The following is a 15,659-nucleotide window of genomic DNA, read 5'->3' on the forward strand; positions in this document are numbered from 1 at the left end:
ACCACCCAATGACACCTGATGGGACGGCCCTGCCTGAGCGAATTAGCTTTGGAGAAGCCTGTGTTGTGAGCGGCGGTGTCTGTGGAGAAGTCAGTGCCGTATTTTTAATGTAAAGACGGCGAAGGAGAGCTAGCAGTGTGTATGGAGCACTGCTGGCCCTGCACTGCGACGGAGGGGAGGCTGCCAGTCTCCTCTCAGCCTCGCTTTTGCAGGCAAGCCACGGTGGCGCGCGGCGCCGGCGTGGAGGTGACGGCTCACCCTCATTCCCGGAGCTTGACTCTCCTCTAACCTACGCAGCCCCTTGGCCAGCGTGCCCCGAATTTGTTCCGGTGCTTTGCGTCATAGTTGGAAGGCTCAAGCTGTGGTGCAGAAGAGTCCTCTGTGCGCACTACTCCAGAAGCACTTACCTGCCGTCCGTGCGCCCCGTAGTGCGGATGCACTCCAGGTGCTTGTGCCACCGTTGCCTTTCCGTTCTCTGCCAGTGCAAATCCCCCTGGTTCCCAGCAGCTGTGTGCTTCTGCCTTTGTTACTAATAGCTATAGCTTCGGTTTCCTGCACATGCTATTATCCTAAAACTGTCTAATGGCTCACATACACACAGATCAAAGTGAAAACCCCTAATATGGTTGAAGCTTGTGACTGAATATTTCAAAACAGCGTTTTCACACTTCCCTTTTCCCAGGTTACCTTTGGCAGACTCCAGCCATCTGTTGTCTGCTTCTGGGCAAGGATGACGCTCCAAAATACAATGGCCTCGAAAGTGAGCGTGGAGAGAGAAATGGTGGGCACCTAGTGCAGCCATAGGAGAGATGTCAGTGCTGATTTTGGGGCATTTTACAAAATGCCGAATTCACAGTGGTAGAACCACAGAAGCTGAAAGGATCAGTGGGAGGCAGCAGGCAGATCGTCCCTTTCTGAGCAGCCATTGCAGGCCTCCTGCAGATACATCATTATGTCAGCTATACTGCACCTTGTTCCAGAGATGGTAGTGTTAGAAAAAAAAAAAAAAAAAAAACGATTTTATTTAAATAAGAACGGAGATCGTGGAGCTCAATGCTGCGGCGCATCGCAGGGTCCGTATTTGAACGTCGGCGGTGCACGGCCTGCGATCGCGGGGATGTAGCTGACTGTGGTGTGTGCTTGTGATTAAGCTTACAACCCCCCACCCCCTCACTCGGCCTGCCCTGGGAGGAAAGGGCCCTCCTGCTGTGGTGTGACTTGAGTGTGACGGTAAGGTGAAAGATGGAGATGGAAGAGGAGGAAAGCAAGAACAGGCAGGTAGGAGGGAACTCAACCAGGTGAGATCAGTCCTGGAGAACTTTGATGGGGTGAGGCAAAGAAAGAAACGTGCCTGTTGTGATCAGTCTGGACGTGGATGATACAGTGACCCTGCTAAAGCACACGTGTGCACCTCACGTGCAGAAAAGCTCTGTCTGACTCTTATCTCCTTATCACAGCCGCCGAGCTGCCTACAGAACGGGAGCGCCGTCTTCCAGTCCAAGGCTCTTCCCACGTGCCGACAGCTGCCGCAGAAGCCCCGGGCCTGTTTCCTTGTGGACTTGGACCTTCTGGGACAAAATCATTTCAAAGAGGGTGCTCATTTCTGAAAGGAAAGTGCTGGCCAGTCTTGTCCCCGTGGCGTTGGAGTCAGCCCCAGCACCTTTGCCGAAGGTCTCAAAGGTCCTTGGTTTCTCCTGCCTCGCAGCTTCCTCATCCTGAGGTGAATGCAGAGCGTCAGGGGAGAAGACGTTGTCCTTGTAACTGCTGGTGAGGGGCAAGGAGAGCCGAGCCATCCATGCCGGGTCAGCAGCTGTCAGCCGCTTGAGGGCCAGCTCTGGAGGGAGTGGAAACAAGAACTGTTGGTGAGGTGTGGAGGAGAGGAGACCGCAGGAGAGAAGAGGGGCAGGGTGGGGAAGGGAAAAAAAAAGAACTGGAGAAATGAGGAGAATTCCTGAAACCACCTGTGAGAGGACTGCTTGTAAACGGGTCTGGAGATAAGCTACCAGCAGCAGCGTTCAAACCAGCAGCTTAAAAAAAAAAAAAAAAGGCAACAAACAAACTAGAACTGGTCTAAAACTAGTATGGGTTTGTTGCCTTTTTTTTTTTTTTTTTTTAATATAATAACCATTAGGATCACTTTGCTTTCTCATTCGTTGCAGCCTGGAGTGGCACTTGGCTAAATTGTTAGCAAAGCCAGAGAAAGTGGGGGGTTAGGACTGGCTGAAGGGGAGACAACAATGGAAAGCTTTCAGGGGGGGAAGTGTCAGACAGAAAGAAGGTCACTAGTGGACTTCCTTAGGGCTCACTCTAGGGTGGGGGTTTGCTGCTAATCAGGCATATTGAGACCGAGAAGAAATGGGTTATTGTGAAAGCAGTAATAACAACAGAATGAGATTCTGGATTATAAAATGCACAGCTGGGTGGTTGAAGGCTAGCAACAAAAAATTGAGCTGTAAAGTCGTTGTTCATCAATTGGAAACAGATGAGGAGCAGTGGGAGCCTGGTGTGGGTGTTGGCTGCCGGCTCGCTAGTGTACCAGTAATGTGATTCTGCCCCGAACTGGGCAAATGAAATCATACGATGTGTTGGTCAAGGTATTCCCTGTTGGCATGAAGACATATCCGTGGTATTGTTACTAGGTCTGGCGAGACCTGATTAGGAGTATTACATACAAATCTGATTATCCATCCGTAGGAAAGAGGATCTGGAATGACAGAAGTGCAGAGAAAACTATTGAGATGAAAACAGGAGCGAGTCCAGGCTTACATGATGGAGACCCCAAGGGGTTGCTTAGCCTAAGGAAGCAAATGCTCACCAGGGATCTGACTGCAACCTGTCACTATTTTGATGAGATAAGCACCAACAAAGGAAATCTTTATGCTTAAAATAGTGTTGGCAAAAGAAGAAGTGATTATAACTGTCCATGAATAAACATAGACTGGAAATTAAAGGAAGGACCCCGTAGCTGGGTGAGCCTGGAATAGCTTCCTCGTCAGACGGCAGGGAAGGAAATGAGGGTTCTTGTTTTCTAAGGCAGAGCTGTGCGGCCGGTAAACAAGATTCCGTGAGGCCGTGCACGGCCGCCGCCTTGCAGCCCCGCGCCGCTTCGTTCGCAGAGCGCAGCCGAGAGCTGCTTTGAGCCAGGGAGCAGCAAAACGAGTAAAGTGTCGGTGACGAGACACAACGGTCCCAATCCGAGGGCAAGGGCTGGTGTCACTATGCTCATTCCGTGGCTCTTGACTTACAAAGGGACCTCTGGAAGGAGGGTCCCCATTCTAATGCGTTTATCATGCTGCTTCCAGAGGATAATCGATACCCTGCCACAGCCTGGGACACGTGGTCCTCAGTCAGGGGGTAGCCACAAGTCTGCTTCGTCAGCCAACTGAGTAGTTAGTCCTTTTTCTCTGAAAAACAACTGCATCCTGGGGTGGGATGGGGGTGAGGGCTGGGACTCAAACCTGGGGAGAGAAGGGCAGATGCATCGCTTTTAGATTTTTGTTTCAGCTGAAGCCCCAAAATTCTTTTACGTTGCTTCACTTCCAGAATTTCTTTCGACAATCTCAGTCTTTTCTTTCAGTCGCAGTGACTGTTCCTCAAGAGCCTTCCCAAGCGTGCTGAAGTCCCGCGTTTTTGCTCTAAAACAGCCACAGTCCTCTCCCCCAGTCTGCAAGAAGCCACTGCATTCCCTGAATATTTGGACAGTTTGGGTCTGCAGCAGGGCACAACGGTAATCTGCTCGCTGCGAGGAGAGCCAAGGCTCGGTGGCCTGATGGTCCTTTGACCATGAAACCTTATAATTAGGTATGTTTCATTGGACCGATAACTCTTTACTGCCTTATTTTAATGGTGTTTTGGGAGCAGGGGATGGGTTTTGTAATCAATAAAGTTATATCTTTCATCTGCTGCTGCGAGCGCTGTTTCACTGGTGAGGGATAGGTGTTAACAGACAGTGCTGAGCGTTCAGCCCGCGGCTCGGTGCTTGCAGCATGAACCACCAGATCGCTGGCTGGGACAGATTGCTCGCTCCGTGTCCCCCCCCCCCCCCCGCCGCAAACAGCACCGAGGCCCAGCCAGCCTCAGCCAGTTGTTCGGATACTCCTGAGCACAGGCCATGCTTCCTTCCTCCCTCTCTCAGGATGCAAGTCCACTTCTCTGTTTGTGTTTGGGAGAGGAGGAAGGAGTCCAGCAGCTCCGTCGTCTGCGCTCTGTTGCCTTTTCGGGAAGGTCTGGGCTCGTGGTTAAGGTTGTTTTTCACCACAGAAGTGAGGCAGCCTCTTTTGTCCTGGCCAGCACTCCTGCATGGGCAGGAAGCCACGCTGGCATAGCCAGGTTGCTGTGAAACTCTAGTAATTTGGCAAAAGCGGGGGGGTTTCCCTATCAAATCCAAGAAGCATGGGAGACGGCACCTTGTGGATATGCCTCACCATAGCACAGATTTTCTAGGATGCTGCCTGTCTGGTCAGGACTGGATGCAAGACAGATCTGCTGAGCAGGTCCACCGGTCCCTTTACTGGGACCGGTGCGTGTCAGTACACCCATGGGATGGAGCTGGGCAGCCTGTTTGCTCCCTGCTCTTGGCTGCAGGACCTTTACACCTGAGGAAGCTTGTAGCTCTTGTTTCACCCAACCTCCTCTTTGTTTGCTCCTCACTAGAATAAAAGGGCTGAGAGAAGCAGTGTGGTTCTTCCCTCTAAGCAAGAGCACGGAAAATGCCCAGCCCTGGAATTAAAACGACCACAGCAGCAAACCTCAATGAGTCCCTCTCGCTGCGGAGGAGCGCAGAGGCTCCACAATGAAATTTCTGCTACAGGACATGAGTCAGCCCAACTCTTTCAAATTGAAATGCCAGTAGAAGAGATTTTTTAGAACAAATCAATAAAAGGAACATGTAGAAAATGTCAGGCCCAGATGGTATTCACCCCAGAGTGCCAGAGGAACTCAGATATGAAATTGCTTGGTTTATTAGCCGCTGTTCGTTAACTACTGCTTCAAATGAATACGGTATCAGAGGAAGGGAAGGTAGAAATTGTGACATGAGCTTTTAAGTGTGTGAAGGTGAATCTAGTGCAGGCGGATTCACAGAAATCATTATACGCCAGACTCGGCAGATAGCCGAGCGCCTGCGATTCAGACGAGGACTGACGTGACATTTGCAAGGTGGGCGATTGCGTTTTGCCAATTTGCTGGCGTCTTTGGAAGAGGTGGATGAAGAGTCCTGGCTGACAGAGGACCCCTCAGCTTGCAGAAGAGCACCAGCCAGGCTCGCAGGGGACCGGAGCTGCCCCGGAATTAACGGCCGGACTCTGTTAGGGACTAATATGTGTTAAAAGCTGGGAAGCGGTGGTAGGAATAAATAATCTTCCCCGCAAAGGGAGGTCATTAGCGGAGTCCCAGAGTATCTGTTCAACGCAGTGATAAATGACATGGAGAAGCGGATGGCATTGGTGTTGACTCCACTAAAACAGCCAAAGACACAGAAGCAGAGGGTTGCTGAAGGACCTAATAACACTGAGGAGTGCCATGAGGAAAAAGTGACTGGTGGATTTCTGTGTCACCAGTGGTTGGATAATTGTCACGGGGAATGACACGTCATGTATCGATGACTCTCCTGCCACACAGAGGAGGGATTTGGGAGTCACCATGAACAGCGTGGTAAGAGCTCAGCATGGAGCAGGGCAGGAATGAAGAACAAACCAGAAGACCTCCTTAGACCACCAGTGTAGGTGTATCCTAAACACTAGGCACAATTAATTCTGGCCACGACACCTCAATAAAGACACGCTGAAGTGAGTAACAGGTTGGTCACAGGAGGTAAGACAGGACTAGTTCAGCCTGGTAGGAAACAGGAGCCTGATGGGGCTCAAAGGGTATGTAACTGGAGGGGCTTGACAAGGACAGCTCTTCACCTTTCTCACTCTACATGGACCGGGAGACCATGAAACGAGGGGGCTCAGGTCAGCATGGGAAGCAGTTCACATGGTGCACCGTTAAACTGGACTTCGCCCCTGCTCCGCAGCAGAGGTCAAGCCCGCAAATCAGCTGAACAACAGCAGATACGCACATGGGAGGAGAGATCGACCAAGAGTGATTAAACACACCAAAAAATCCAACATGACGCTCAGCAATTCCCTTCGCTGTAAACCGCCCGGTACCAAAAGCATAGGATGGTCCACCCACGCTGTCCCAAGCATCTGCCACTGTCGGAGCCACCCCGACATCCCCTGGCTTGCTGCAGGCCAGCCAGCTTTATCTTCTGAATGTGGTTAGTGTATTATTTGAGGAGATCCCGCTCCTGAAGCCCCCTGCCAGCCCCAGTGTGCTCCCAGTAGCAAGGTCACCTCACCTGCCTGCGGCTCCAGGAGGGTCTCCAGCTCCTCTCCCACCAGCTGCTGCACAGAGAGCTCAAACCCGCTCTCCGAATCGCGGTCCTCCGCCTCGCTCTCGCCGTGCCCGCTGTCCTTCGTGCTCAGGCAGTCAGCATCCAGCCCCGCAGCCCTGCGAGGGGGCCGAGACATTCCAGTCACGCTTCGACTCCCAGCGCAACCCTGCCCCGCCGATTAGTTGGAAGGTGGTTGTCTGCCTTTATCCTTCATAAAACGACCCAGAGGTGGGGTGTGGGCATCTTCTCAGTGCATAGTTCACATTACCAAAGGCATAATCGTTTCAGTCCCCACCAATTAATGAGTTTGGGGTTTGTTTGGCTGTTCTTTTTTAAAAACCAAACAACAACAACAAAAAAAAAACCCAGACACATGAACAAAAGCACTGGGATCAGGACTACCATGGACACTCTGAAAACTGGACCCCGGCTGGGTGCTGGGCTACCCATGAGGCTGCTCCACTTGGCTTGCCTGAGAGGGTTTTATCCTTCTCCAGGGAGATCCTGAGCAAACAGGGAGCTGCTGGCTCTTCCCTGTGAATTCGGAGGAGCTGCCCACCTGCAGGACAAGGCAAGGAGCATCACGGCCCAGCCTTGCCCCAGCAGTCCCAGAGCAGCTCTCCCTCCCTCTCCATCCTCAGCAGATAGAGATGATGATGAGAGAGGTGTGGAGAAAGCTGTGTCTGCCCATGGCCTGGGCAGGTGGGGACAGGGGCAACACGGCAAGGCAGCGACGAGGCCCTGGCATCCCCAGGATGTTCACCCAGAGATGTCAACAGCATAGTTGAATGGAAACACCATCAAGTTTGTCTCTGGGAACATTTTCAGCACACAGCTGGGAGATCTCGGTCCTTCCCATCCCTGCTAGCAGCATCTCCCTCGCTAGCCTCCTGGCCTGGGGACAGATGCCCCAAACTCACGTCAACAGGCAACAGCATCTCTAAGGTAGTACCCAGAGCCATGAGAAAATTTATCCTTGCGCTGCTGGGACCCCGTGAGCGCACCTTCCCGTTGCCCTTGAACACCTCGGGGTTCCCCTAGCAAGGACGGGCAGATGGTTTGTAGCCATGGAGGAGCCCAGGTGAGTATGGAAAGAGCTGCCAAAGGTGCCCTAGGAAGGAGGCAAAGAACAGTCCTAGGAGAGCTCTGGATGCCAACAGGGAGCCAGGATGAGAGGAGCACAGCCATCCCCTGAAGGGAGGACCTACCTCCCCAATCTCAGGTCAGCAAAACCAAGGACGAGGTTTTGCCGTGTGTGTCTGCTGCCCTGGTATCTCCTGCCCTTGCAGACTCTTGGGGACACTGGGGCTGGAGCAGAGGCAGCAGAGACGCATGGGAATGGGGCGTGGGGAAGGGAAGGGGCTGAGCCCCAGCCTTACCTGCTGCCGTTCTTGGCCGTGTACTTGTTTCCCCTGTGGTTTGTTTTGGGCTGGAACTGGCCCTGGTGCAGCAGGGAGAGCAGCTGGGAGATTTGCTGTAAGGCAGGAAAAGCCTGTTGAGCCCCTGGCGATCGCCACTCAAGCTGCTTCCTGCCAGGACGTCCCCTCCGAACCCCCCCCCCAGCCTTTTTATAGCGTTTCCTCCTCCTGCAGATGGCTCAGCATCCCCACGCGGGGGGAAAAACAAGCGGCCGAGCAGCCCACCTGGTCCCAGCGCTTCCCCTGCGCCGGCTCTGCCTGCCGTTCCCTGCCCGCGCGCTCCCTCGGGAAGCGAATGCGGGGGTTGTCCCCTTCTCCCCGTGACAGCCATCCTCCACCCCAGCTCCCAGGGTGTCCTGGCGGGCGTGGGGAGACCCTGCCCGCGGTGGGGCGGCCGTTCATCCTACCCATCCGACCTCTGCCCAGAGCTGGGAGAAGAGACCAACCAAAGGCCATCGGGATGCACGTTCCCACCACCCCAGGGTGTGCAAGACCTGGGCAGGGGAGGATTGGCAGGGGAGAGGGGGGTGGTCCACACCTCCAGCAACATGGGGGGCAGCTCCTACCTGCACCGGTGGTGACTCCATCGCGAACTCCCCGGTGGGGCTCTGCTCCGCCAGTGCCACCAGCGACAGCCGGACCAGGCTCCTGAGGATGTCATCCTGGTGGGGCTGGGGCTGCCCAGGTCCCCCAGCACCCAGGGGCTGGTTGGGTGGCAGTGGGGGCTCTCCCCCGGGCCCCTGCAGCGGCTTCTCCAAGCTCCCGCAGTGCGGTGGTGCACCCGGGGGGCTCGCAGCCTCTTTGGATGAATTTTTCGGTCTGTGAGGCTGGCAGGGCCGGCGCTGCAGGATGGGCAGGCTGAAGGTCCCCTGCTGCTCATCTGAGTCTTTTTGGGTCCTCTGATTTCTCAGGGTCCTGTAGAGAGTGGGGGTGAGGTGGAGGGGAGCCTGCGGGGAGCCCCCCGGCGCAGGGGCAGCTGTGCCGGGCAGATCCTCCTGGCAGGGACGAGGGGGTTCAGCCTCCCGGGTCTGGCCCCGGAGCAGCGGGACGAGGTGGATGTCAGTCTTCTGGATCTGCCTGTGTGGCTTCTTGAGCTGCTGCTGCCTGCGGGCATCCTCCGCCTCCCTGCAGTTGTAGGCCATGCCGTCCTTCTTCTCCTTCTTACGCAAAGACAGGGTTAAAGCCAAAAGGAGAAGGCACCCGCCCAGGAGAGCAGCCAGGCAGATAACAACCACCACGGATGAGCTCAGCCACCCTGGATCCTGGGCTGAGATTTTGGAGAACGCCCCGTGACGTCGGAAAACTAAGCGGACCCGGGCCAGGGTGTGCAGGGGGCTGTCCCCCTCGTCACGCACCCGGACCACCAGCTCCCGCTCACTACCAGCGAGGCTGCTGGCGTTGCTGGCATTAAGGAAGACCTGCCCCAAGAGAGGGTCCAGGATGAAGAGCCCAGTGTCATCCCCACCCACCAGATCATACCGGAGAGCCCCGTTGATGCCGGAGTCCGCATCCCTGGCTGTGATGGTGAAGAGGAAGGGAGTGCCGGCACATGACACGAGTGTTGCGTTGGTCACTGCTGCAGTCCCTTGGGTGCTCCCGTTCCCAGGGGCCACCCAGAAGCACCCTGTCTCCACACTGACCAGGACAGAGAGCGTGGCCACTCCTCCCACCAGCGCCGGCGCGGTGATGATGGGCACGTTGTCATTCCGGTCGAGCACATCCAGCCTGACGGAGACGTTGGATGCCAGCTTAGGGTGACCACCATCCTCAGCGGTCACCAGGAACTCCAGGCTCCTCACCTGCTCATAGTCAAAAGCTCGGAGGGCAAAAACATCCCCAGTGGTGGGGTCAATTGAGACCAGACCCAAAGCAGAGGAGTCTGGGATGCTGTAGGTGATTTTCCCGTTGAAACCCAGGTCAGGGTCAGTGGCACGGATGGTGAGCAAGACGGCAGGTGCTTCACTGTTCTCAGGAACAGCAACCTCGTAGGTGGCCTTCTCAAAGGAGGGGGCATTGTCGTTGACGTCGCTGATGCAGATGGTGAGGTGCTTCAGCACGGCCAAGGAGAGGTCACCCTGGTCCCGCACCACCAACGTCAGGTTGTACTCGGCACGCAGCTCCCTGTCCAGCGTGGCGTTGGTCATCAGCACGTAGCTGTGGCTGTTAGTCCTCTTCAGCTTGAAGTGCTCGTACCCTTGACTGAGGGAGCAAAGCACTTGACCGTTGCTTCCCGAATCGGGGTCACTGGCTGTCACCAGAGCCACGAAGCTGTCTTTGGGGAGGGCTTCGGAGAGCACGGGCGCCCGCGCGGCCCAGGTGACATGGACGTCAGGAGCGTTGTCATTGACATCCAGGACTTTGACCAGGATCTTGCAGTGTGCTGGGATGGGGTTGGCACCCAAGTCCCGGGCTTGCACATCCAGCTCATAGCCGTGCGTTTCCTCATAGTCCAGCGGGTGTTTCAGGATGATGCTGCCCGTGCGGGCGTCGATGCTGAAAGCGCTCAGCACCTCTGGGGGCGCGTGCTTGCTCAGGCTGTACTCGATCTCCCCGTTGGGACCCTGGTCGGGGTCAGTGGCCGTGACTGTCACGAGGAGGGTCCCGGGCAGAGCATCCTCCCGAACCTCAACAGTCAAAGAGCTCTCTGCAAAGATGGGGCTGTTATCGTTGGAGTCAAGGACAATGACTTTAATTAAAGCAGTACCTGATTTTGGTGGCTCCCCGTGATCAGTGGCCGTCAGCACGAGGTCGAAGGAGGAGTGCAGCTCCCTGTCCACTTCTTTAACCACGACGAGCTCCGCGTGCCTCGTCCCATCGGAGCTGGAGACCACGTCCAGAGCAAAGTGCTCGCTGGGCGAGAGGGCGTAGGAGCAGCGGGCGTTGGGGCCGGCGTCAGCATCCAGGGCTCGGTCCAGCGGGATCCGCGTCCGCAGCGACGCGCTCTCCGACATCTCCAGCTCCAGCTCGGGCGTGGGGAACCGCGGCGCATTGTCGTTGACATCCAGAACTTGAACCTCCACGTGAATCAGAGCCAGGTTTCGGGCAGCCAGCACATCGAACGAGACCCAGCAGGGATCACTGTGCCGGCACAGCTGCTCCCTGTCCACCCGCCCGGCCGTGCTGAGCACCCCATCCCTGCTGCCCACGTGCAGTGGGAACCTCCTGGGGGTCTCCATCAGCTGGAAAGCGTCCGCTGTCTCTCCACTTTCGCCCCCCTCAAAGCGCTCGGCCAGCGACCCTATCACCGTTCCCGGCGGCGCTTCTTCAAATACCCGGTACTGCACCGTGAACGTGGCCACCTCCTGGGCATCGGTGGAGAGGAAGAGGTACCACCACAAGGCTGGGAGATGGAGAGCGGAGCGGCTCAGCAGCAGCATGCTGCTGGCGAAGCCCACCGCCCCACTGCCCCGGCACGCTGCCGCGGGTTTGCCCGCCCGCCGCCGCATACCCAAACGGTCCTTAGGGCGATCGCGAGTCCTCAGCATCCTCTGCCATCTCCCAGTCCCGTAGGCGCCAGCCGCTGGTGGGAAAGGAGGGGAAATGGTGAGCGAGTCCGGTGGTTGTCCCCTGCCCTGCCATCACCAGGGGACAGCCAGCAGCTCCCCAGGCTGAAACGCTCAGCCCGGAGCAGAGGAGACCGCCACCACCGCAGCTTCAGGCGGGGAGCAGCGGCCGGGTGGCCGGGCGAGAGGTGGACCAGCCGTGTTTCCTATGGAAACCCCACCTACAGGAAAAGGGAGGACCGGGCTGGTACAATGCCTGGGCGGGGGGGGGGGCTCGGGGCGGGGGGGGGGCACAGCAGGCTTCCCAGCTGGGAGAGGGGTGTGGAAGTGCCCGCGGTTCCCATCCTGCAGGGACCACCGCCGCTGCCTGCTGTCACCTGCCAAACGCGTTCCACAGACGGCGCGATGCCCGCCGACGGTCCCTGCCCGACCTGCGAAGCCTCCCGTGTGCTTCAGGAAGACGTCTGCAAGGACCAGCGACGCTGGGCTTCTCCTCTTGCATTGACCCAAACACTTGCTCCCCACGTTGCCGGATTTCTGACTGACTTCGGTTTATTCTCATTTGGTCTAAATCCGGCGTGTAATCCCGGCTCCTTGCTCTGCCTTTTGCTGTCGGTTTGAGGGGGATGCGCCCGTGTAACCTTTTCCAACATACGGCTTTCGATTATGTCACTGCTTCGTTTTCATCTGGACGCACCAAAGTGAGCTAATGAGTCACTGGAGAGTTGCCATGTCAAGCACAGGCCAGCGGGCACAAGGGAAGAAAGGAGGCTCTGGCAGATGCGAGCTGTGTCCTGTCAGGCCTCTCCCCATCCTCTACGTCCATCTGTCCCCAGCCACCTCCCCCTGACTTGGCACGTGCTCTAGCCTCAGCTTGGCTCTGCTTCGATTTCCCCAGCGTCACTCCTCACCCAGCACTGATTTTGCACCACCAGATCCCTTCTGTGCCCAATTTTGGCATCTCGCCCCGAGCCCCCACCTTCGAGCAGCCCACACGGTGCTGCACGGCCCTACCACCACCCGCTCGCCAGCCAGCCGTGCAGGCACGCGTGCACGCAGAGGTAGCGCAGCCTGAAGTTCCTTCGCACATTCCTCCTAAGCAGGCAGGGGAGCAGGCAAGCTGGCTGCCTGCAGAGCCCAGTTACCCCAAGCTGGGCTGTACTTGGGCTCTCAAGGTGACCAAAGGCATTCAGGGCAGATCCCTGCAGGAGTTTCCTTGGCTGTTAGGGAGCGCAGAGCACCCTCACGGTGTGGTTTGTATCCCACCAGCCTCATCCTATTGATCTTGGTCCCCACGTTTACCAGGCAGCCTCCAGCGGCCCTGTGACTACCATTGGGGTCCCATGCCTGCCTCGCCCCTCTCCTCTTCCAGCCTTGATGGGCACCCCCATCCTAGCCCCATTCCTCCCTGCTTCCTCACAGCTCTGATTCCCCCAGCTGAAGCTCCCCCTCACCTGCACCTGTTCTCATCACTTTATTATGGTAAATTTTAATGCCACAATGAACAGCAAAAGCAAAACCAGCCCAGTGCCAGCGAGCCTTTCACCCGGGGGGGGGGGGTTAGTGCCAGCACTCGGCCCACCAGGAGGAAGGGCCAACGCAGCATGGCCATGGCAGGAGACCCGGTACTATTCTTGGGCTCAGTCCCAGCTCCAGGTGACCTTTGCCAAGTCATTTCCCTGCTTTGTGCTCTCGCTTCCTCCTCAGCTGAGCAAAGGCAGCCCCTGGGCTCTCCCGGAGGGATGCTCTCCTGCTCACGGGCTGCCCGCGGAGCCGCGGGTGGAGAAGCGGATGTCTCCCAGCCCCGTGCCCTGCCTCCAGGTGGGGGTGGGAAGGTTACTTCCTTCTGCAGGGGAGTCTCATCCTTCCACCTCCTTTTTTTTTTTTTTTTTTATGCCTTTCCTTTTCAGGGATGGAGAGGAACAGAAGAACCACACTGAAATATCACCAAGGAAAGGAAATAAATATTTAATGCCTGGGAACCAGGCGGGCCTGAAGAGCCCTGCGAGACATATCCTTCTCCCCATCGCCTCCCAAGCCACCTGCAGAACAAGCCAACCTCACCAAGTGCCCCACATTTAACCTACCACTGCTATGCCAGGAGATACAGTGTGTGTGTGTCCCCCAACACCAGCACCTACATGTGCCGGCCCCCGCCCCACCAGCTGGAGGGACAGTAGTGCCCCTTTAGGCTGCTGCAGCCCCAAACCACTCCTTTTTTTCTCCCCAACGGCAGGAAGGCAGCTGGGATTTTGAGCACCAGCTTGCTCAGACACAGTAGGGAAAGGCTGATGTGACAGTCCCGGCACTGGGAGGAGAAGTCACAGTCACCAAGGTGGGGGGGCTCCTGAGCACTGTGGCCCCACCACAAATGCCAGCGCTGGTAACAGATCTGCGCTGCCCAGGAGAAAGGGAGCAGGAGGAGCTAACACATTAATTATGACAATGCTTCAGGAATAAATCCCTACAAACCAGACCTGTGAGCCCCGAGCCACCAGGACATCAGCAGCTCGCAGGGAGGATGGCTGCAGGACACCGCGAATGCGTCGCTGAGCTGCAAACCACACCGGCCATGCCTTGGTAGAAGGTGGGCAAAGTAGCGGTAACAAAGAAAATAGAAAAGAAAATGGGGTTGAGCTGAGCCTTGCCAGAAGCGCAGACGGTAAAACAAGACCTGGTGCTAAGAACAAAACATCTCCCCCCCCCCTTTTTCCTGTTCACACACAGGCAGGTTCCCAATGTGCAGGTGCTTCAGGACCTACATAGACAGTGTTGGGTCTGGGAAGGTAAGATTTCATCCCTAGGAGGATGGCTGCACCTAAAACCTTTCATTTAAAGCTCAGAGAAGGCATCAGTTATATGCAGTTATTGCAGCAGCATTCTTCAGCTTCCGCTGATGCTATTCATGCCCGAAGTGGATGTAAATGCTATTTACTGGTGCAACAATCTGGCTCCTGTGAAGCTCAGCTGCTCTCCAGGCTCCAGAGCAAGACACAGACACAGGGGACCCCCCAGCCTCCCAGGGGTGCAGAGCGGTACGTGCACCACACCCTCACCACCCCTCGCACAGCAGAGAGCAGCCCGACCCCGTTATTGCAAGCCCCACCGCACAGCTGGGGGTCTTCACATTTTGTTTGTCATTTTGGGTTGGCTTGGTGTTAGCTGGGAACCACGAGCTGTGCTGCACGTCCCCAGCAGGGTGTGGAGGGCAACATAAATATGAGAAGGGACTTTTTCTTTTTTTCAAATCTAATAGTGAAAAACACCACCAAAAGGAGAAGGGTTCAAAATGAGCACAACCGAAGACATACCTAATTTTGGGCTCATCAGGGTGCTCAAGGCTTACCATATGCTGTGGACCATTCAGGGAAGCAGGACTTGGTCTCATCTCTGCTCAACAGCTGCTCCGTGGGGTGGGAAACAGCGTCTGAGGATCAGGACACAGAGGCCCCAGAGACACCCTGAGGTGTGTCTCTTCCAGCCCCAGCTCTGTACCTCAGAGCACCGTCTTCAGCAGCAGGATAGCTGCAAACCTAGATGGAGCGAGTAAAAGCACAGCTGCTTCTCACCAGCTGGTGCCCTTACACCAAGGATAATGATTTTTTCCTCAACTGCCCCATTTTTTATCTCTTCAAAAACAAGCTTTGCTTCTCTAGAAGCATCGTTCCCTTTTCAGCAGGAAAAAAAAAAAAAAGTTTTCTTAATCCATCTCCGTGCATTAGATGTTTTAGGAGCTGGGTGCAGATGCACAAGGACCTGTCCCACCCTCAGCTGCCTGCAGGGATTGGGGAGGCTCTTGGGGGACCTTCCTCAGGAGGGAGGAAGCGATCCACTCCCTCACACCAAACAGCAAGCGCACAAACCTGCAAGAGCTGGATGGACCTCCTCTCAGGAGGCCCTGCCTCCTCCCTGTGCTCATCTTCCCCACCACCTCAGGACACCACAAGTGACACCCCCACCCCCACCCACGCCTCCTGGACCAGCCTCCCACCCCAACCCGCTGCCTTTGGGGCTGGGTTGCTCGGGACCCTCCTCCTTCACCGCGGCGAGGACATCCCCGCTCGGTCCTTGCAGCCTCCTCCAGCGCTGCCTTCCTCGCACCGGGGCGCACCCCTCGGCACACAAGCTCACCCCAGATGCCAGAGAGAGAGGCAGGAGCCCCCCACACACCCCCACACCCCCACACCCCCCCCCCCGGGCTGGCTGCCCGCACCCCCTGCCTGCGCTGCCTGCAGTTGGTCGCCGCCGCCGCCAGAGCCCACTGCAGCTCCGCGCTGGCCCCGCCGCGCTCCCCGGGCCGGTGGGCAACTGGGGGGGGGGGGGGGGGAAGGGGAAGGCAAGCAGCCCCCCAGCCCGCCA

General features: G+C 56.7%; 1 protein-coding gene across 1 annotated transcript; it reads right to left on the minus strand.

Moving 5' to 3' along the window:
* Positions 1–1,469: 1,469 nt before the first annotated feature.
* On the minus strand, positions 1,470–11,243 carry PCDH12 (protocadherin 12). Its single transcript, XM_086471236.1, has 5 exons — positions 8,364–11,243; positions 7,759–7,853; positions 7,332–7,490; positions 6,344–6,495; positions 1,470–1,834 (listed from the first exon to the last, which is right to left on the minus strand). Exons 1-5 carry the CDS (start codon positions 11,241–11,243, stop codon positions 1,470–1,472), a joined length of 3,651 nt encoding a protein of 1,216 aa, XP_086327362.1.
* Between the last annotated feature and the right edge of the window lie 4,416 nt (positions 11,244–15,659).

This window comes from Leptosomus discolor, chromosome 10 (genome assembly GCF_034619465.1).
Source record: "Leptosomus discolor isolate bLepDis1 chromosome 10, bLepDis1.hap2, whole genome shotgun sequence".
NCBI classification, from domain to species: Eukaryota; Metazoa; Chordata; class Aves; order Leptosomiformes; family Leptosomidae; genus Leptosomus; species Leptosomus discolor.

Excerpts from the sequence above, each read along its gene's own strand:
- PCDH12 (XM_086471236.1), bottom strand. The coding sequence starts at position 11,243 with ATGCGGCGGCGGGCGGGCAAACCCGCGGCAGCGTGCCGGGGCAGTGGG. Across the intron at positions 7,854-8,363 it reads TGGAGTCACCACCGGTGCAG|CAAATCTCCCAGCTGCTCTC; the intron begins GTAGGAGCTGCC and ends CCTGCCTTACAG. Across the intron at positions 7,491-7,758 it reads ACGGCCAAGAACGGCAGCAG|GGCACCTTTGGCAGCTCTTT; the intron begins GTAAGGCTGGGG and ends CCTCCTTCCTAG.